The sequence below is a fragment of the Salvelinus alpinus genome, chromosome 27 (assembly GCF_045679555.1).
Source record: "Salvelinus alpinus chromosome 27, SLU_Salpinus.1, whole genome shotgun sequence".
Classification (NCBI taxonomy): Eukaryota; Metazoa; Chordata; class Actinopteri; order Salmoniformes; family Salmonidae; genus Salvelinus; species Salvelinus alpinus.
Genome location: NC_092112.1, coordinates 36,635,457 through 36,658,611, shown reverse-complemented (window position 1 = coordinate 36,658,611; position 23,155 = coordinate 36,635,457). Strand labels below are relative to the sequence as shown.

At 45.7% G+C, this 23,155-nt stretch overlaps 1 protein-coding gene and 1 long non-coding RNA gene across 14 annotated transcripts in view; one reads left to right on the top strand and one right to left on the bottom strand.

The window, feature by feature from the left end:
- Positions 1–23,155, bottom strand: part of LOC139556484 (neurexin-3b-like) — a 328,473-nt gene that overhangs the window by 9,309 nt on the left and 296,009 nt on the right. For 9 of the 13 annotated variants that reach the window (XM_071370487.1, XM_071370489.1, XM_071370490.1 and 6 more), the window contains one exon: positions 5,223–5,304. In XM_071370487.1, the coding sequence (XP_071226588.1) occupies positions 5,223–5,304 (82 nt within the window). The remainder of the gene's footprint in view (positions 1–5,222; positions 5,305–23,155) is intronic. The other 4 variants (XM_071370488.1, XM_071370491.1, XM_071370484.1 and 1 more) reach the window with 1 other exon arrangement.
- LOC139556486 (uncharacterized) lies at positions 1,797–18,244 on the top strand. Its single transcript, XR_011671131.1, has 3 exons — positions 1,797–2,202; positions 4,373–4,439; positions 17,113–18,244. It is a non-coding gene; the product is annotated as an uncharacterized lncRNA (long non-coding RNA).

Below are 23,155 nucleotides of genomic sequence, written 5' to 3'. Positions count from 1 at the left end.
TGTCAGATTGTGCTGTCCTTTGTAGGACAGTGTGGCAGGCTGGCTGGGTGCACTCCGGCCTATTAAATTGGCATCCTCCAGCCAGCCACCGTGTTGTAAAGCAGCAAAGCAAGTCCCCTGTCGGCCGGTCGATTTGTCGAAGGGCCATTAAGCTCACCTCACCGCTCCGATGACATGTCAGCTGAATAACCTTTAAACTGATCTGGGGCCTGTGTCGAAGTGACAGTCAGTCCGATGGGGCCTGACGACGGCAGCTCCAGCCAGCCAAGGTCCACCGTAATGTCACTAGGCGGGGGAGAGGGAGAGAGAGTCACTGATCCATCCCGCTCACAGTTCACTCTCTCCTCATCGCGCCCGTCGCCCGCCTGACGCCCCCGCTTCGTCCTGGTCCTTCATATCATCAGCACTACCATCAGCGCTACGATAAAGAAATCATGGGCTACATCGCTCCCGATCTAACACAGCCTCCTCAATGGCTTCTCTTTCCCTGTTTCCCTGCCGCCTCATGTGTTAAAGAGACATGCAGAATTAGGTTAGTCCTCCATTAGATCGCTGGGCCTATTCATCGTCGTTGATACGCTAATCTAATGGCTCACGCGGTTACATTTCATAAGATTTTATTACATGTCGTTTCTCCTTCTGCTGGATGTCTGTCCTGTGTCCACGTTTTATGCAGGCACCGTGAGACTGAAAGTGGCGCTGTGAAGTTAACTCTCTATTGTACCTGTCGACCTGCCACTCTGCTCTTTGGGTTATTTGAAAAAGAATGTACAATGTCGCCAATGTTGCACTGGATAAGAACGTCAGCTAAGTGACTAAAATGTAAATGTGCAATGTAATGATTGGCCGAATTGGTTAGGGTAACCAAAGTGATTGATCATCAGCAGCATCTTTTGTAACGATGACCACTCACAAGAGACTTGACCAGCATGGGGATTTCCTGGTTGATCAGTCACTTTGTCAACTACTGAAGGGGCTAACATCTATCGTAGATTTAGCTGTCTAAACGAGGGTTGATAAGAAAGTAAGTTAGGGGAAGTGTCCTTAATTGTGTTGTCATCTACTTATCGAACCGGTACAGTGCACAACTGTAGTTCTTGAAATGGAGTCAGCCCCAGGTGTAGAATATTCTGTTCTTGTCACCTTCTTGTGGAACTCTCTCAGGATCAGAGGGTAGTTTCAGGTTGACAGTTTTAAAACATAGACAAAACAATCACAGACAAACAGTAAGGACAGACACAACAGGTTGGCAGACATACACAGACAAACACAGACACAGAAACAAGACCAGAAGCAGGAGGGGCGACAGTGGCTGGGTTTTAAACCACCACTGTTGCCCCTAAACACATAACAACAGTGGGCAGGGCGGGGCAGGGTTAGCCTGAGAGCAAAGATATGGGTGGAATTAGAAGCATAGAAAATGGCTGCCAATCAAATTCACATGCATTAGCAGAAGGAGGAGGAGTCACCGAGAAAGTTACAGGAAGTTAGTCTTCTAGTCTACTGTACAGTCACGTACGTATGCATGCTACAAATGCCTTCTACTAGGAGCAACAGATATAGAATAGAAAAACAGATATACTTTGTGGCAATAAAATTATTTTTATGCCATCTGCATTCAAAACAGACATGTATATGCAGAAAGGCTGAGAGAAAGAAGGCGGGGTTGGATGGGGTTGGGTTGGGGTCGGGGTAGGATGTTGTGGGGGCGGGAGTCATTCTTTCACACACAACTTTCTTGAGACAGAATGGGGTTGCCTGCACAAGAAAATATTTTGTTGCCTTTCATTTCCTGTGTTGTAAATCGAAAATGGGGGATGTTTCAGAATCAGTCTTTAATGGCGCAAAAAAACATAAACAGGAAGATGAGTAGGAGAACTGTTCCTTTTTTTCAACCACCAAAATATCATGCGGCACAAGATGAGGCAAAACGGAGGGAGCAGCTCTATCCTGGTAGATGGACGGATGAGGGCACCAAGATAAACAAATAAATGAGTCCGGACAACTCAAATCATAACAAATGAAACAGTAAGTCAGAAAAGGGTACAGCGGAGGAGAGAGGTCCAGAATGCGCTTCACCATGGAAAATTAAAAGATTCAAATGAAAAAGAAACAAAACAAATAAAAAACAATGTCATGCAACTGTTAACAAAACCGGAAGCAGGGGATCAGAATGAGGACATGAATTTCTGTGTCAACATGGTGAGAGGTATGTATGTATGACTGTGTATGACTAAATGTAGTTTAATATTATCATCACTATATGAGGGGGGGGGGGTACCAAGTTGACTAAATTCTGACTAAAAAGTTCATAGTATACTGTAGTTACTGACTTACTAACATTTTTGCTTTTGAGAAAACTTGGGTTTTAAGTTTTAACGTTACACTTTTAAATTGTTCAAGCTGTCAGCCATGTCCATTTCATATCTTTCTGGCTAAATACAGAAGTTGTAACTCCATGACATAACATAAAGTTATCGTACGCGTGGCTTTGCAGAGGAAATTACTTTTTCCCGACAATAGTCAAATCAAAAAGACCATGTACAAAAAAAAGATAACATTCCTGCTAAAAAACCTTAAGCGCAATTTCCACGCAACGAATGTTACAAGAAAACTACAATATGACAAAGCTCTAGAGATTATAAACTGTGGAATTACTTCCTTATCCCTGTGCACATATACAGAAACCTATCTCAAACCTAAATATATAAATAAATAAGCAGAATCGTCGATCCATGATCTTCTACCAGGAATAACAGAATAGGCGAATACAGCATTTCAAATGGTCTTAATGGAATCTGCTTCACATTGTGCTCGGTGAAAAGTGGACATATGTTTCGTAATTAGCCCGGGCATATTTAGGCAGATTAGTGGGGCATTAATTAGTGTTCTATGATGGCATTTTGAAGGACAGCCCAGTAATTAAAACGATTTTGCTCGCTAGTGAATGACTGCCACAGGGCTTCAGGGGAGGAGAGAGGGGGAAGAGGTTATTCACACCATAGATATACACTCACTGGCAAGTTTACTAGGTACACCCATCTAGTACAGGGTTGGACCCCCCTTTGCCTCCAGAACAGCCTGAATTATCCGGGGGCATTCTACATGGTATTGGTAACGTTCTACAGGGATGTTGGTCCATGCTGATGCGATGGCATTACGTAGTTGCTGCAGATTCATGCTGCGAACAGCCCGTTCCATCTCATCCCAAAGATGCTCTATTTGGTTGAGGTCTGAGGACTGCGCAGGCCACTCAAGTAAACTGAACTCACTGTCATGTTCCAGGCGATGTTTTTCCACTTCTCAGTTGCCCAGTGTTGGTGATCGCGTGCCGACTGGAGCCGCTTCTTCTTGTTTTTAGCTGATCGGAATGGAACCCACTGCAATAGCCCATCCGTGACAAGGATCGACAAGTTGTGCGTTCCCGAGATGCGTTTCCGAGATGTTCTGAGACATTATTTGTGTGATTGTGGCCCCGCCTGTTAGCGTGCACGATTCTTGCCATTCTCCTTCAACCTCTCATCAACGAGCTGTTTTCGCCCACAGGACTGCCGCTGACTGGATGTTTTTTGGTTTGCTCCACCATTCTCAGTAAACCCTAGTAATTTCTATTTCTGTGCTGGTTCACCCACTGAACCAGACAGTATTAGTTAGTAGTTATTCATTCTCAGGAGCAATAGGAGTCCATCTGGGTTTATTATCAGACAACACAACTGGCTAAGCTCTGTTGGGAACATGATTGACAGCTTGATATGAATATTAACATGCATAAAACCCTAAAACCAAGTCGTCTCAAAACAAGTGACTTTTTCCATTCAAAACACACTTAATTATCACCACTGGTGTAATGTGTTATGATTATTTCACACTACTGTAGAGGGAAGTGAGAGTTAGTGCCTTCAGAAAGTATTCATACCCCTTGACTTGTTCCACATTTTGTTGTGTTACAGCCTGAATTCAAAATTGATCCAAAAATAAATAAATGGACAAATTGGAAAAAATATTTTTTGACATTTTTGCAAATGTATTGAAAATAAATATCTCATTTGCATAAGTATTCACACCCCTGTGCTATGACACTCCAAATTGAGCTGGCTGTCCGACTAAACCCGAGCAACCGGTATTGTGAATACTTATGTAAATTAGATGTTTCTGTATAATTTTTTTTATACGTTTGCAAAAATGTCTAAAAACATATTTTCACTTTGTCATTATGGGGTATTGTGTGAAGATTGGTAGAAATTATAATATGTATTTAATCAATTTTGAATTCAGGCTGTAACACAACAAAATGTGGAATAAGTCAATTCATATTTTCTAAAGTCCCCGTACATCTCACTTTAACCTGGTGTCAAAACTATATGTGTTATAGGAGGGGAGAGAGAAGAACGATGCGCACAGAAATTCGAGGATATCTGTTCTCTATTAGAATGTTTCAGGTAAGGCAAGCCTCCGACGTATAAGGAAACAAAGGAACAAACAGGAGAACGAGAGAGGAGGAGGACTGGGTCCGTTGCAGTTAGTCTGCCACACATCACAGGATCTATGCTGAAAGCATTTTGTTCTTCGAAAAATAGATCTCAAAATGTATCCTTTGTGGAGAAGACGCACACACACGCACAGCAAGAAACATGTCAACCATATAAAACAGGACAGATACATTTTGAAGCATCAGTTTGGACAGGTGAACATGGAGCTTGATACTAATTTTGTACTTTTTGATTGAAAGTTTGCTCTCTTGAATGCTGAGAGAACAAAATTAGTATTAACTGTTTTTACCATGTTAACGACCAAAGGCCCCATAGCTAAGTGTAACTTAAATTAGACACTATACTAAAACTATATCACTGACTATAGGCTATCACGCTATACTATATGTGGGTGTGTCTAGAACTATGTATATGTGCAGTTACTTACAGTTTGGAGCCTAAACATAACTTCAAACTTTTCTACAGAGGGCATGCTAAGGATATTATCTTACTTTCATCCAACTCCAAAGTGCTTAGAGCTCTTTCGACTTTCCATTTAGCTAAAACCTTAGACTCGTGCTACTGTGTCTCTTGGTGCTTTTAGGAAGTCTTTTGAAGTTACACTTTAGGCTCCCGTGGGACATGATGCTTAGAGGAGAACGATCCTCTTTTTGGTTTTGGTTGCAAATCAAAGTAAGAAAGAAAGAAAGACTGGTAGGTCTGAGCAAGCACAACTCGACACACCCATCCCACCTGCGTGTCCGGAATCACACTCCTCCAGATCCTCGTCGTCGCTGGAACACTCCGCCGACGATACTATGTCATCTGTCGTCTGCTGGTGGAAGGGAGACGCAGAGACACACAGAGACAAATAGAAAGAGAGAAGACATCAAAGAACGTGGTGAGACTGAACAGCACATTGAGTCACGAACACACACTGTGAATCACCACAAGTTAAAGAGATCTGTATGGAAGCTGTTTTGAATCAGCCGAGCGGAGAAAATCTTAACAAAGTCGACAGTTCTCGATTTCCTTGTCCCAAATCGTTTATTCCGTCCATCCTCAACCCCAGGACGTGGCTGCTCATATTACACCATGATTCCCTAGTCGATCCTTCCCTGCGTTTCTCGGTTGTCATAGGGGAAAAAATGCAGACACGCAAACAGCGAGCTGCTTTATTAGAGGGCACATTATTATGTGGAGAAACACCAAAAAAGAGGCGCAGAATATGGACCCGCAAATGGTTGGACAGACTTGAACTTTTAGGGTAATGATATCACTTTTTTAATAGAAAACCAGGTTGCTATAGGGGAGAGGCTATTTTATTCCAGCCTTTATCTTTTTGGTTTCTGTCATGGTAGGACGCAGAGGTAATATTGATAAAGGCTAAGTCTCCACAGCTTCATCAATCTGTCTTCCGTTACCTCGGTCCACATGGTACGTGTTGTTGTTGCTTTCCTCTTCACCATGGTTGGGCGAGTTTGTTTAGCATGGCCCGGTACCCCGGGTGGGTGGAGATTTCACTTAAAGACTAATAGAATGGTCTAAATTGTACAAACTCCACCCACCCGGGGCACCGGTCCATGCAAAACGAACCCACACATTGTTTTGGTCTCACATGCTGAGTGCTTCTTGGCTATTGGCAGTAGTCCTTGCCCAATCTCGTCGTGGCACTCCTCATACTACAATATGCACGTAAAAAAATTACCGGGACATCCAGTAAGGGTCTGGAGAATGGAACAGCTATCATTGGTGCGTCCTTGATACGCTCAAACTACACGAGTTCCGACGTACTGATCCTAGCCCAAGTTCATAGGATTTGACCCTGATCAGGAACATTTGTCGGGAACGGCAAAAACGTGGCATTCGTGGCAAAATGGTGTTGTGTATGCCCGGCAACAATCTCCTACTACCATCCCACTGAAGGACATCTAGCCAGCTTATACTGTACGGTACGTTTCCAGAATATTCCACCCCGGGCTGAGCTTCCTACAGTATATCATCTCAAGTCAAACATCTTTCATTGTGTTTATTATTCTTTACATAGCGTTCTCTCCTCCCTCTCTGCCTACAGATTGTTTTCCTTTTAGCTTTCCTCTCCTTCCTGCTCAAGTTATTTACAGCCTGCTCCTCCTCTCCACCTTCCTCTGCAATCAATGGCCTCTCATGAAACACCCAGAGCCACAGATCAGCCTTGTCCTACTGAAATGCTGTGATTTGTGCAGCAGAGAGGGGGAATGGTCGGGGGACGGCGTGTGAGTCCCAAATGGCACCCTATTCCCTATTTAGTGCACTACGTTTGACCAGGGCACATAGGGCTCTGGTCAAAATGTGTGCACTATATAAGGAATAGGGTGCCATTTGGGATGCAGACGGATTTGAGGCGATTGCCGACCGGGTGGATTATCAGCCAACCTCCACTATCCCACAATTCAGATTTATCCCCTCGCCTCTTCTCTCGGGCCTCACCTGGGGAGGACAGAGAGGTCGTATTTCAGCATGGCGGGGAGCGGCGTTTATTAGAAGGGATCAGCAGGTAGATAAAATAAGAGGTGTCACAGAGCAGGGTTATGAAATCACAGCGCTGATTGAGTTTGCAGAGCTGGACCACCACACTGCCTGCTAGGCTCTAAATATCATTGAGTTTGACAGACTAATGAAACGCGGCTGCTGCTGCCGACACCTCCTCCGCCATCTCCATGATAGCTGTAGCCGCCCAGGAGAAGGCAGGCAGACAGTTAGGCTCACCACCATGGCCCTGATATGCCGGCGAATACACACACTCCACGGTTAGGGAGTCTATTTATTATAAATATAAATATATATATATAGAGAGAGAGAGAGAGAGAGAGAGAGAGAGAGAGAGAGAGAGAGAGAGAGAGAGAGAGAGAGAGAGAGAGAGAGAGAGAGAGAGAGAGAGAGAGAGAGAGAGAGAGAGAGAGAGAGAGAGAGAGAGAGAGAGAGAGAGAGAGAGAGAGAGAGAGAGAGAGAGAGAGAGAGAGAGAGAGAGAGATGGTTATGTGTGTGTGTGAGAGAGAGAGACTGAATTGCTGTAAAATATATAATATACAGTCCATTCGGAAAATATTCAGACCCCTTGACTTTTTCCATATTTTGTTACGTTACAGCCTTAATCTAAAGTGAATAAAAACCAGAAATAGCTTATTTATGTAAGTATTCAGACCCTTTGCTATGAGACTCGAAATTGAGCTCCGGTGCATCATGTTTACATGGATCATCCTTGAGATGTTTCTACAACTTGATTGGAGTCCACCTGTGGTAAATTCAATTGATTGGATATGATTTGGAAAGGCACACACCTGTCTAAGGTCCAATGGTTGACAGTTCATGTCAGAGCAAAAACCAAGCCCTGAGGTGGAAGGAATTGTCCGTAGAGCCCCGAGACAGGATTGTGTCGAGGCACAGATCTGGGCAAGGGTACCAAAACATATCTGCAGCATTGTAAGTCCCCAAGAACACAGTGGCCTCCATCATTCTTAAATGGAAGAAGTTTGGAACCAACAAGACTCTTCCGAGAGCTGGCCGCCCGGCCAAACTGAACAATCGGGGGAGAAGGGCCTTGGTCAGGAAGGTGACCAACAACCCGATGGTCACTCTGGCAGAGCTCTAGAGTACCTCTGTGGAGATGGGAGAACCTTCCAGAAGGACAACCATCTCTGCAGCACTCCACCAATCAGGCCTTTCTGGTAGAGTGGCCCGACGGAAGCCACTCCTCAGTAAAAGGCACATGACAGGCCGCTTGGAGTTTGCCAAAAGGCACATAAAGGACTCTCAGACCATGAGAAACAAGATTCTCTGGTTTGATGAAACCCAGATTAAACTTTTTGGCCTGAATGCCAAGCGTCACGTCTGGAGGAAACCTGGCACCATCCCTATGGTGAAGCATGGTGGTAGCATCATGCTGTGGGGATGTTTTTAAGTGGCAGAGACTGGGAGACTAGTCAGCATCAAGGCAAAGATGAACGGAGCAAAGTAGAGAGAGATCCTTGATGAAACCCTGCTCCAGAGCGCTCAGGACCTCAGACTGGGGCAAAGGTTCACCTTCCAACAAGACAATGACCCTAAGCACACAGCCAAGACAACGCAGGAGTGGCTTCGGGACATGTCCCTGAATATCCTTGAGTGGCCCAGCCAGAGCCCGGACTTGAACCCGATCGAACATATCAGAATAGACCTGAAAATAGCTATGCAGCAACGCTCCCCATCCAACCTGAGAGCTTGAGAGGATCTGCATCGAAGATTGGAAGAAACTCCCCAAATATAGGTGTGCCAAGCTTGTAGCGTCATACCCAAGAAGACTCAAGGCTGTAATAACTGCAAAATGTGCTTCACCAAATTACTGAGTAAATGGTTTGAATACCTATGTAAATGTGATATAAAATATATAAATTAGATAAACGTCTAAAAACCGGTTTTTGCTTTGTCATTATGGGGTATTGTGTGTAGATTGATGAGGGGAAAAAACAATATATTACATTTTAGAATAAGGCTGTAACAGAACAAAATGAGGAAAAAGTCAAGGGGTCTGAATACTTTCTGAAGGCACTGCATATGATCTGATTAATTGAAGTCACATTATGTGTGTAAAAAGCCTGTGTATTCCTGAGAGAAGATATTGCTTGCAAGTTATTCTGATAGCAAATGCAGGAAAGGACACAGAGAGAAGAGAAGAAAACTAACTCAGAGTTTAAAACAAAGGCTGTTCCACCAATCTCAGTCTCTCCCTACACATCTCAGCTCACTATCCATCCAAATCGTACAGCTGCCTTGGATATATTTTTCTAGGTCTTTTGTTGCAGAAAAACCTCAACTAGCCTGTACCCCCGCACACTGACTCGGTAACGGTGCCCCCTGTATATAGCCTCGTTATTGTTATTCTTATTGTGTTACTTTTTAGTATTACTTTTTACTTTACCCTACTTGGTAAATATTGTCTTCTTTTTGAACTGCCCTGTTGGTTAAGGGCTTGTTAAGTAAGCATTTCACGGTAAAGTCTACACTTGTTGTATTCGGCGCATGTGGCAAATAAAGTTTGATTTGATTTGTTTTCCAGACCAAAATATCCTTATGCCTGTACCCATCGACTTGTATGTAACCCATGCTTGGCACACTGTGCACACTGAACATGTTTGAAGCATGTGTGCCTGAGGGGGTCTCTGCCCTGAGGGGGTCTCTGCCCGGAGGGGGTCTCTGCCCTGAGGGGGTCTCTGTCCTGAGGGGGTCTCTGTCCTGAGGGGGTCGCTGCCCGGAGGGGGTCTCTGCCCTGAGGGGGTCTCTGTCCTGAGGGGGTCTCTGTCCTGAAGGGGTCTCTGCCCTGAGGGGGTCTCTGCCCTGAGGGGGTCTCTGTCCTGAGGCTCTCACCTGTTCTCCAATACGTCACACAGCATAGAGATGTCAGAGTCCAGGAACAAATGTACCACATTCTCACAGCAGAGGGAACCCACGTCTGAGTTGGAAAACAAACCCACAACAGGACAAGAGGAGATTGGCCACCGTGCGACAGGCAGTGGGGTGCTCTGTCAGGAAGTAGAGGGATGGCGAGATGGTGGGTTGATGCTTTCTGTCTGAGTCTAGAGACAAACCCACAACAGGACCATAGGAGATGTGACAGGCAGCAGGGTGTTGTGTCAGGCAGTAACAAAGCTATCATGGCTCTCAGCCTGGGAAATTCGTCTCTTACTGGGCTTTGTAATCTCTCTCCTCTCTCTCTGACCCAACCTCACACAGAGGCCAGAATACTAGCAGAACTGAAAAAGAAAAGACTTGAGGCTTTGGGGTTTGACAAAATAAGGAAAATCTGTGTTGGTTCCTTCACTTTATACAGGCTTGATGAAAGTTCAATGTGGCCAGGTTCTGAATCATGCATATCCTCTATTTTTGGAACTTAACGCAGATCAGACCTCCTGACATAGATTATATTCAAAGTCAAATCCACAAAGATTTTAACTGAGATGTTTGAGATAGTCTAGGCTTCTGAGGATTTGATCCTCACCTTTACGCTGATGCCAAACCAATGAACTGATGCCTGCATTATGAATCACACACCTGTCTCCTAGACGGTCAGAAACATCAATCATTTCAATGCCTGTGCATTGAAGACAGCAATAGTGTTTCCTGCCTATGTATTATGCTATAGTGTAGAATAATGATGTGCATGGCCGGCAGGACTACAGAAAGGGATTTCACAGCTGAAGGAATCCAATTCTCAGGCTAAATCTCCATAGCATAGAGTGGGATATATTTTGGCAGCAAAGTGATTTATTTTTACTGCAATTATTCTCAACAAACTGTCTCATCTTAATTTCTGGAAGCGAGAGTGAGTGTGTGTGGCGGATTGTGTGTGCATGAGCCGAAGGGGATTAAATCAAATCAAAATCAAATCAAATCAAATTTTTTTAGTCACATACACATGGTTAGCAGATGTTAATGCGAGTGTAGCGAAATGCTTGTGCTTCTAGTTCCGACAATGCAGTAATAACCAACAAGTAATCTAACCTAACAATTCCACAACTACTACCTTACACACACACACAAGTGTAAAGGGATAAAGAATATGTACATAAAGATATATGAATGAGTGGTGGTACAGAACGGCATGGCAGATGCAGTAGATGGTATAGAGTACGGTATATACATATGAGATGAGTACTGTAGGGTATGTAAACATAAAGTGGCATAGTTTAAAGTGGCTAGTGGTACATGTATTACATAAAGATGGCAAGATGCAGTAGATGATATAGAGTACAGTATATACATATGAGATGGGTAATGTAGGGTATGTAAACATTATATTAAGTGGCATTGTTTAAAGTGGCTAGTGGTACATTTTTACATAATTTCCATCAATTCCCATTTTTAAAGTGGCTGGAGTTGAGTCAGTATGTTGGCAGCGGCCGCTAAATGTTAGTGGTGGCTGTTTAACAGTCTGATGGCCTTGAGATAGAAGCTGTTTTTCAGTCTCTCGGTCCCTGCTTTGATGCACCTGTACTGACCTCGCCTTCTGGATGATAGCGGGGTGAACAGGCAGTGGCTTGGGTGGTTGTTGTCCTTGATGATCTTTATGGCCTTCCTGTGACATCGGGTGGTGTAGGTGTCCTGGAGGGCAGGTAGTTTGCCCCTGGTGATGCGTTCTGCAGACCTCACTACCCTCTGGAGAGCCTTACGGTTGTGGGCGGAGCAGTTGCCGTACCAGGCGGTGATACAGCCCGACAGGATGCTCTCGATTGTGCATCTGTAGAAGTTTGTGAGTGCTTTTGGTGACAAGCCGAATTTCTTCAGCCTCCTGAGGTTGAAGAGGCGCTGCTGCGCCTTCTTCACAACGCTGTCTGTGTGGGTGGACCAATTCAGTTTGTCCGTGATGTGTACACCGAGGAACTTAAAACTTTCCACCTTCTCCACTACTGACCCGTTGATGTGGATAGGGGGGTGCTCCCTCTGCTGTTTCCTGAAGTCCACAATCATCTCCTTTGTTTTGTTGACGTTGAGTGTGAGGTTATTTTCCTGACACCACACTCCGAGGGCCCTCACCTCCTCCCTGTAGGCCGTCTCGTCGTTGTTGGTAATCAAGCCTACCACTGTAGTGTCATCCGCAAACTTGATGATTGAGTTGGAGGCGTGCATGGCCACGCAGTCGTGGGTGAACAGGGAGTACAGGAGAGGGCTCAGAACGCACCCTTGTGGGGCCCCAGTGTTGAGGATCAGCGGGGTGGAGATGTTGTTACCTACCCTCACCACCTGGGGGCGGCCCGTCAGGAAGTCCAGGACCCAGTTGCACAGGGCGGGGTCGAGACCCAGGGTCTCAAGCTTGATGACGAGTTTGGAGGGTACTATGGTGTTAAATGCTGAGCTGTAATCGATGAACAGCATTCTCACATGGGTATTCCTCTTGTCCAGATGGGTTAGGGCAGTGTGCAGTGTGGTTGCGATTGCGTCGTCTGTGGACCTATTGGGTCGGTAAGCAAATTGGAGTGGGTCTAGGGTGTCCGGTAGGGTGGAGGTGATATGGTCCTTGACTAGTCTCTCAAAGCACTTCATGATGACGGAAGTGAGTGCTACGGGGCGGTAGTCGTTTAGCTCAGTTACCTTAGCTTTCTTGGGAACAGGAACAATGGTGGCCTGGGCTCCCTGCCTGTGCCATTAAACCCCTACAACTCATCCAGAACGCCGCAGCCCGTCTGGTGTTCAACTTTCCCAAGTTCTCTCACGTCACCCCGCTCCTCCGCTCTCTCCACTGGCTTCCAGTTGAAGCTCGCATCCGCTACAAGACCATGGTGCTTGCTTACGGAGCTGTGAGGGGAACGGCACCTCCGTACCTTCAGGCTCTGATCAGGCCCTACACCCAAACAAGGGCACTGCGTTCATCCACCTCTGGCCTGCTCGCCTCCCTACCTCTGAGGAAGTACAGTTCCCGCTCAGCCCAGTCAAAACTGTTCGCTGCTCTGGCACCCCAATGGTGGAACAAACTCCCTCACGACGCCAGGTCAGCGGAGTCAATCACCACCTTCCGGAGACACCTGAAACCCCACCTCTTTAAGGAATACCTAGGATAGGATAAAGTAATCCTTCTAACCCCCCCCCCTTAAAAGAGTTAGATGCACTATTGTAAAGTGGTTGTTCCACTGGATATCATAAGGTGAATGCACCAATTTGTAAGTCGCTCTGGATAAGAGCGTCTGCTAAATGACTTAAATGTAATGTAAATGTGGCCCTCTTGAAGCATGTGGGAACAGCAGACTGGGATAAGGATTGATTGAATATGTCCGTAAACACACCAGCCAGCTGGTCTGCGCATGCTCTGAGGACGCGGCTGGGAATGCCGTCTGGGCCTGCAGCCTTGCGAGGGTTAACACGTTTAAATGTTTTACTCACCTCGGCTGCAGTGAAGGAGAGCCCGCAGGTTTTGGTAGGGGGCCGTGTCAGTGGCACTGTATTGTCCTCAAAGCGGGCAAAAAAGTTGTTTAGCCTGTCTGGGAGCAAGACATCCTGGTCCGCGACGGGGCTGGTTTTCTTTTTGTAATCCGTGATTGACTGTAGACCCTGCCACATACCTCTTGTGTCTGAGCTGTTGAATTGCGACTCGATTTTGTCTCTGTACTGGGACTTAGCCTGTTTGATTGCCTTGCGGAGAGAATAGCTACACTGTTTGTATTCGGTCATGCTTCCGGTCACCTTGCCCTGGTTAAAAGCAGTGGTTCGCGCTTTCAGTTTCACGCGAATGCTGCCGTCAATCCACGGTTTCTGGTTTGGGAATGTTTTAATCGTTGCTGTGGGTACGACATCGTCAATGCACTTCCTAATGAACTCGCTCACCGAATCAGCATATTCGTCAATATTGTTGTTGGACGCGATGCGGAACATATTCCAATCCGCGTGATCGAAGCAGTCTTGAAGCGTGGATTCAGATTGGTCGGACCAGCGTTGAACAGACCTGAGCGCGGGAGCTTGTTGTTTGAGTTTCTGTTTGTAGGCTGGAATCAACAAAATGGAGTCGTGGTCAGCTTTTCCGAAAGGGGGGCGGGGGAGGGCCTTATATGCGTCGCGGAAATTAGTATAACAATGATCTAGGGTTTTCCCAGCCCTGGTAGCACAATCGATATGCTGATAGAATTTAGGGAGTTTTGTTTTTAGATTAGCCTTGTTAAAATCCCCAGCTACGATGAATGCAGCCTCAGGGTGTGTGGTTTCCAGTTTACAAAGAGTCAGATAAAGTTCGTTCAGGGCCATCGATGTGTCTGCTTGGGGGGGAATATATACGGCTGTGATTATGATTGAAGAGAATTCCCTTGGTAGATAATGCGGTCGACATTTGATTGTGAGGAGTTCTAGATCAGGTGAACAGAATGACTTGAGTTCCTGTGTGTTGTTATGATGATCACACCACTTCTCGTTAATCATAAGGCATACCCCCCCGCCCCTCTTCTTACCGGAAAGATGTTTGTTTCTGTCGGCGCGATGCATGAAGAAACCAGCTGGCTGCACCGACTCCGTTAGCGTCCCTTGAGTTAGCCATGTTTCCGTGAAGCAGAGCACGTTGCAATCCCTGATGTCTCTCTGGAATGCTACCCGTGCTCGGATTTCATCAACCTTATTGTCAAGAGACTGGACATTGGCGAGTAGTATGCTAGGGAGTGGAGCGCGATGTGCCCGTCTCCGAAGCCTGACCACGAGACCGCCTCGTTTGCCCCTTTTTCGGCGTCGCACAGGGTCGCCGGCTGGGATCAGATCCATTGTATTGGGTGGAAGGCAAAACACTGGATCCGTTTCGGGAAAGTCATATTCCTGGTAGGAACGATGATGAGTTGACGTTAATCGTATATTCAGTACAGGGTGGCGGTGCAGTGTGTGTGCTTGTGTGTGTGTGTGTGTCTGCGCCTGTGTACATACGTGTGTGGCCATGTGAGTTTGCGTAATGTGAATGATTCAAGGCTATTGTATATCTGACATACACCATATAATGCGGTTACATCATCTTTAAACAACAAAGAAACAAGACAAAATCGAGACCGAGACTACAGAGCTCATTATAACAGCCGTTACCTTTGACGTGGGTATTCTAAAAGGATCCCACTGAGATCAATACAGACAGCTTCCGACATACACGCACCCACCGTAGATACACACACACACACACACACACACACACACACACACACACACACACACACACACACACACACAGCCTCGCCATTCTCCTTGTGGTGCTACAAAATGGTGGACATGGGCGATTCTCCCTCCCTGTCTGTTTTTAGGGAACTAATCAGTGCTTCTAAGAGTCTCAGAATCATCATCCAGCCTTGCGCTGCAGCCACCATTATCAGGCCGAGCATATAATTACCACCGGCAACTGAAGAAATCACCAGCTAGACGCGCAATCAGGCTTGACCCTCCAAAAAAAGGTGTCACATTCAGAACAAAATGTTGAGCTAAAAACTAGAAAAGGCTCTTATCATATTCACTTTGAGGATGATAAATATTCAAATATTCAAATATTCACTGATGTTTCACACGTTGTTACGCTCAGTTTGGAGCACGGAATGAAAACGGTATCTCTATGGTTTGGACGGAGTATGAGAACCACGTTTAACAGTTAAGTTATTTTTGTAGGAGGACAGGAGAGCACAACTTTCACGGGAACACGGGAAGTGCTTTCACAGTTTCATCCATCTCTCTCACACTTGAGGTTAGTGAGGCATGGCCGGTGAGGCGCTGTGAGAACACCACAGCCCACTACAGCTACACCATGACACTGAGAGGTGCTCATAGTCAAGGCCACTGCCATTATAGTTACACAACCGTAACATAATCGACCACACCTGTGTCTTTGTTAAAAGCTGTAACAAAGAGAGAGAAAGAAAGAGAGAGTAAAATTACATATATATATATTTTTCAACATAATAGTACAAGAGAGAACACACTATACTTTATTTAATTGAACTGTAGTTGAATGTGTTGGACATCCCAGAACCATTTATTTATTTACATTTGGATATGTACCGCTCTGGGCCATCCTATATTGCGGTGATCTGATAAGCTGGGTATAAGCCCTACTACAGCCCAACACACTCTGCATGGTGAGACAGTAGAAAGGCAAACATGCTGTAACACTGTCATTTCCCCCTGGGTCTGTAAGAACAACACAACACATCTGTAGCTCAACAGGATCTCTGCCCCGGGTTCTATATTAATTATAAGATGGCATAGACCTGTGTCAGAACCTAGGGAAAGAGATGGTCAAATGTGCTCGTATATTTATATACGGTGACATATCACAAAGCAGGGGTTGTTACATATTACACATTACGCCTAGACTGTTATCTGAACAAATACCTTGCTCCGCTTTCTACCCAGAGGAAACAGAGGGAAAAGCCTTTGAGGTAGAAGACAACAGCATACATCTACAAGGACACATATCATCTCAACCATCGAAACCCAATTTGCTTTATTTATAATGCAACAACAGAACCCCTATGGCGGAGAGATCGTTTTTTGGCGGGTGAAAACAAAGGAAGCATGAACAAATTCTAACTCAAGCGCTCTCTTTTATAGCCTACGACCATTTCCATTGATGTCATCTAGCTGAGTGAGTTGTTGTCGTGGAGATCAGAGTGGCCACAGTAGAGGAAGGGAGGAAAGGCAAATGTAAGACACGGAATAAGAAGTTCCTGTTCCCTGGAGCACATTGTAGCGGTAATCACGTAGTAATCAAAAGAAGTGTTAAACAAACCAAAATAGATTTTATATTTGAGATTCTTCAAAGTAGCCACCCTTTGCCTTGATGACTGCTTTGCACACTCTTGGCATTCTCTCAACCAGCTTCATGAGGTAGTCACCTGGAATGCATTTCAATTAATAGGTGTGCCTTAAAGTTATTTTGTCAAATTTATTTTCTTCTTAATGCGTTTGAGCCAATCAGTTGTGTTGTGACAAGGAAGGGTTGGTAAACAGAAGATGCCCTATTTGGTAAAAGAACGAGTCCATATTATTGCAAGAACAGCTCATATAAGCAAAGAGAAATGACAGTCCATCATTACTTTAAGACATGAAGGTCAGTCAATAAGTATGCTCTCTCTAATTCTCTCTTTCTTTCTCTCTTTCTTTCTCTCTTTCTTTCTCTCTCTCGGAGGACCTGAGCGCTAGGACCATGCCTCAGGACTACCTGGCATGATGACTCCTTGCTGTCTCCAGTCCACCTGGCCGTGCTGCTGCTCCAGTTTCAACTGTTCTGCCTGCTGCTATGGAACCCTGACCTGTTCACAGGATGTGCTACCTGTCCCAGACCTGCTGTTTTCAACTCTCTAGAGACCGCAGGAGCGGTAGAGATACTCTTAATGATCGGCTATGAAAAGCCAACTGACATTTACTCCTGAGGTGCTGACTTGCTGCACCCTCGACAACTACTGTGATTATTATTATTTGACCATGCTGGTCATTTATGAACATTTGAACATCTTGGCCATGTTCTGTTATAATTTCCACCCGGCACAGCCAGAAGAGGACTGGCCACCCCTCATAGCCTGGTTCCTCTCTAGGTTTCTTCCTAGGTTTTGGCCTTTCTAGGTAGTTTTTCCTAGCCACCGTGCTTCTACACCTGCATTGCTTGCTGTTTGGGGTTTTAGGCTGGGTTTCTGTACAGCACTTTGAGATATCAGCTGATGTACGAAGGGCTATATAAATTAATTTGATTTGATTTGATTTGAATCCGGAAAATTTAAAGAACTTTGAAAGTTTCTTCAAGTGCAGTTGCAAAAACCATCAATCGCTATGATGAAATTGGCTCTCATGAGGACCGCCAGAGGAAAGGAAGACCCAGAGTTACCTCAGCTGCAGAGGATAAGTTCATTAGAGTTACCTGACTCAGAAATTGCAGCCCAAATAAATGCTTCACAGAGTTCAAGAAACAGACACATCTCAACATCAACTGTTCAGAGGAATCAGTCCTTCATGGTCGATTTGCTGCAAAGAAACCACTACTAAAGGACACCAATAAGAAAAAGAGACTTGCTTGGGCCAAGAAACACAAGCAATGGACATTAGACCGGTGGAAATCTGTTCTTTAGTCTGATGAGTCCAAATTTGAGAATTTCGGTTCCAACCACCGTGTCTTTGTGAGACGCAGAGTAGGTGAACGCATGTGTAGTTCCCACCGTGAAGCATGGAGGAGGAGGTGTAATGGTGTGGGGGTGCTTTGCTGGAAACACTGTATGTGATATATTTAGAATTCAAGGCACACTTAACCAGCATGGCTACCAAAGCTTTCTGCAGCGATACGCCATCCCATCTGGTTTGCGCTTAGTGGGACTATCATTTGTTTTTCGACAGAACAATGACCCAACACACCTCCAGGCTGTGTAAGAGCTATTTGACCAAGAATGAGAGTGATGGAGTGCTGCATCAGATGTCCTGGCCTCCACAATCATCCAGATTGACTGACCTTCATGTCTTAAAGTAATGAATGAATGTCGTTTCTCTTTGCTTATTTGAGCTGTTCTTGCCATAATATGGACTATGTCTTTAACCAAATAGGGCTTCTTCTGTATACCACCCCTACCTTGTCACAACACAACTGATTGACTCAAAAGCATTAAGGAGGAAAGAAATTCCACAAATTAAGAGGTAAACTTTCAACAATGCACACCTGTCAATTGAAATGCATTCAAGGTGACCTTATGAAGCTGGTTGAGAGAATGCCAAGAGAGCGCAAAGCTGTCATCAAGGCAAAGGGTGGCTAATTTTAAGAATCTCAAATATTTGTTAAACACTTTTTTGTTACTACATGATTCCATGGAGAATGTAGAAAATAGTAAAAATAAGGAAAAACCCTGGAATGAGTAGGCGTGTCCAAACTTTTGACTGGCACTGTGTATTCCATGGGTTATAAATACATCCACTTTATATACAAAAATATGTATAATGTATAACACCCCTTCAAATTGGTGGATTTGTCTATTTCAGCCACACCCATTGCTGACAGGTGTATAAAATCGAGCACACAGCCATGCACTCTCCATAGACAAACATTGACAATAGAATTACTTTACTGAAGAGCTCAGTGACTTTCAACGTGGCACCGTCATAGGATGCCACCTTTCCAACAAGTCAGTTCACCAAATTTCTGCCCTGCTAGAGCTGCCCCCGTCATCACTAAGTGCTGTTATTGTAAAGTGGAAAAGTCTTGGAGCAACAATGGCTCAACCGCGAAGTGGTAGGTCACACAAGCTCACAGAACGTGACCGCCGAGTGTTGCTGAAGCACGTAGCTCATAAAAATCGTCTGTCCTCGGTTGTAACACTCACTACCGAGTTCCAAACTGCCTCTGGAAGCAACGTCAGCACAATAACAATTCATCGGGAGCTCCATGAATTTTGTTTCCAGCAGACCAAGAAGCCTAAGATCACCATGCGCAATGCCAAGTGTCGGCTGGAGTGGTGTAAAGGTCAACACCATTGGATTCTGGAGCAGTGGAAACGTGTTCTCTGGAGTGATGAATCACGATTCACCATCTGGCAGTCCGTCTGACTAATCTGGGTTTGGTGGATGCCAGGAGAACGCTACCTGCCCCATTGCATAGTGCCAACTGTAAAGTTTGGTGGAGGATGAATAATGGTCTGGGGCTGTTTTTCACGGTTTGGGCTAGGCCCCTTAGTTCCAGTGAAGGGAAATCTTCATTCAAGAGCATACAATGACATTCTAGACGATTCTGTGCTTTCAACTTCTTGGCAACAGTTTGGGGAAGACCCTTTCCTGTTTCAGCATGACAATGTCCCCGTGCACAAATCAAGGTCCATACGGAAATGGTTGGTCGAGATTGGTGTGGAAGAACTTGACTGGCCTGCACAGAGCCCTGACTTCAACCCCATTGAACACCTTTGGGATGAATTGGAACGCCGACTGCGAGCCAGGCCTAATCACTCAACATCAGTGCCCGACCTCACTAACGCTCTTGTTGCTGAATGGAAGCAAGTCCCAGCAGCAATGTTCCAACATCTAGTGGAAAGCCTTCCCAGAAGAGTGGAGGCTGGTATAGCATCAAAGGGAGGACCAACTCTATATGAATGTCCATGATTTTGGAATGAGATGTTCAACTAGCAGACGTCCACATACTTTTGGTCATGCGCCGTACGTACAGCACATTTTGTTTTACACAACAGACACAAGGCACGACCGCCATGACAATGACCAGGAAAGCTCCTGGAAAACTGAAGCCAGGCTTCCACTCTCCCTTCCCCTCTTCTCCTCTCTACCCAGTCTCGTCTTCTCTTCCCTTTCTCCTCTCCTCTCTTCTCCTCCCCTCTCTCCTCTTCTCCTTTCCTCTCTCCTCTTCTCTCTCTCCTCTCCTCTCCCTTCCTCTTGTCCCTCTCTCCTCTCATCTCCCCCCTCTCCTTTCCTTTCCACTACTCTTACATTGTAGTCATTCAACAGACATTCTTAACCAGAGCAACATACAGATAGTGCATTCATTTGAAGATAGCTAGGTGAGACAACCACATATTACAGTAATAAGTACATTTTTCCTCAATAAAGAAGTTATCAGCAAAGTTCGTGCAAAAGTTAGTCTCCTCTCTTTCCCTCTCCTCTTCTCCACTCCACTCCTCTCCCCTGGTCTCCTCTCCCCCCCCCCCCCCCCTCTCCTCCACTCTCCTCCTCTTCCCTCTCTCCTCACCCCTGGTCTCCTCTCCCCGCATCGCCCCCTCCTCTCCACTCTCCTCCTCTTCCCTCTCTCCTCACCCCTGGTCTCCTCTCCCCGCATCGCCCCCTCCTCTCCACTCTCCTCCTCTTCCCTCTCTCCTCTCCCCTGGTATCCTCTCCTCCCCCCCCCCCCTCTCCTCCACTCTCCTCCTCTCCTCTCCCCGCATCGCCCCCTCCTCTCCACTCTCCTCCTCTTCCCTCTCTCCTCACCCCTGGTCTCCTCTCCCCGCATCGCCCCCTCCTCTCCACTCTCCTCCTCTTTCCTCTCTCCTCTCCTCCACTCCCCTCCCCTCCCCTCCTCTTCCCTCTCTCCTCTCCTCCACTCGCCTCCTCTTCCCTCTCTCCTCTACACCCGTCTCCTCTCCTCCACTCTCCTCCTCTTCCCCCTCTCTTCTACTCCTGTCTCCTCTCTCCTCTCCTCTCTCCACTCTCCTCCTCTTCCCTCTCTTCTCTAGTCTTATCTCCTCTCTCCTCTCCTCCACTCTCCTCCTCTTCCCTCTACCTCCTGTTTCCTCTCCTCTCTCCTCTCTTCCACTCTCCTCCTCCTCCTCTTCCCTCTCTCTACTCCTGTCTCCTCTCCTTTCCCCCAGATAGTCATCTCCTTGCCGGAAGCTTTCATTTCGATTGGCTCATGTCTGATCTGTGTTATCATGTCCAATCTTGGCTTTGACAGGACGACAAGGGAGAGGCTTGTATTACAAGGGGAATCGATGTCATTCAGCCATATAACTATCAATAGGCTGACACAACTATTTTCACTCTCTCCCTCGCAGATAGATGAGAGAGGATAAAGACAGGAGGAGAGGAGGGTGGGTGGTAGGGGCATGTATGTGATGGCCCATATACTGTATGCTATGAGCTGCAACGAGAGGTTCCGGAAGTGGATTCTCAAGCCTCGTTACCCATGGTGATATCAAATATTTGCGAGAGCGATGCTGTGCAACGTAAAAATTATATTTTCTACCGAGAATGTAAAACAATCTGTGTGTTAATGAAGTGCCCATCAGTTATGAATGTTTCAACCTCTGTGTTGAGAAGTCGCGTTTTTATCATTAGTTTCTGTTTCAAAAAGCACAAAAACCTACACTAATCATGAGCCTCGCGGTCTGTATCGTTCAATCACAGAGTAGATACAAGTCACGTGATCTGTTAGCGAACACATGAGCCATCACGTGTTCACTAACAGATCACGTGACTTGTATCTGCTCTGTGATTGGACGATACAGACCGCAATGCTGTAAAGGATAAGTAGTTAGTTGGCCCCCTAACTCTGGCATGTACACAGTTTTGTTCCCTTGATTTCTTTTTCGAAAGAGTGTGTTACTATATGATGCTGCTGGATGAGGTCTACAATTACATGATTGCTTTTCGTTAACACAAAATACATTAGCGATTATACAGGGCTGTAATAGAACGCCGGTGCCCCGAACTATAATACCCTTACAGACGAGGTTTTCGGATGTTGACTTTGTCCCTTAATATAGTAGATGTATTACAGCTAAATGGGTTCTAAAACCAACTCTCAATCTAAAGCCTTGCCCTAAGTGATTTCCAAGATCAAATATTGATATTTCCATTGTGCCGCCCTTGGTGGGCCTTTTCTCACTTCTTTGTCATCTTCTCTCTTTTGCTTCTTCTTCTTCGACCTCCTGCAGTCAGCATTATATATCGCAATAAAACATGTTTAAAAAAAGAGAAGTAGGAAATACATTTAATTTGTTCACACTGTCGCCCTCGCATTGCAGTTTCAGTGGAATAGTTTGTGTGGAGTATTTCTTTCTCTGGTCTGGCTTCTGTACACAGTGCTGAGAGCACTCGAGAGCATGGTTGTTGGCTGGCAGTATCTCAGTCTACGTCCCAAATTGCACCCTACAGTATTCCCTAAATAGTGCACTACTTTTGACCAGAGCCCTATGGGCCCTGGTGCACTATATAGGGAATAGGGTGCCATTCAGGACAAAAGGTACAGTGCAGTCTAATTGCCCGGTGGGCCAGTAGGCAGCCCATATCAAACAGAAGTCGTTTATCTTCCTGTGGAAAAGGAAATGGTCTTTGGACCCGATCCTTAATCACTGGGCCTGCTGCTGCACAGGACAAGGTCATCAGGGAGGGGCTGACAAAACACTCAGAAAACACTCAGGGAGAGAGAGAGGGAGAGAGGGGAGAGAAAGAGAGAAAGAGAGGGACGGGAGAGAGAGCAGAGAGAGCAGAGAGAGAGGAGAGAGAGAGCGAGAGAGAGAGAGAGAGAGAGAGAGAGAGAGAGAGAGAGAGAGAGAGAGAGAGAGAGAGAGAGAGAGAGAGAGAGAGAGAGAGAGAGAGAGAGAGAGAGAGAGAGAGAGAGAGAGAGAGAGAGAGAGAGAGAGAGAGAGAGAGAGAGAGAGAGACTCATCCCATGCTGTGCAGTGTGATATGTGCTATGTAGCTAAAATTAGCGAGACATACGTTATGTTCTGTACGCTCGCAAGGTTGTTACTGTATAG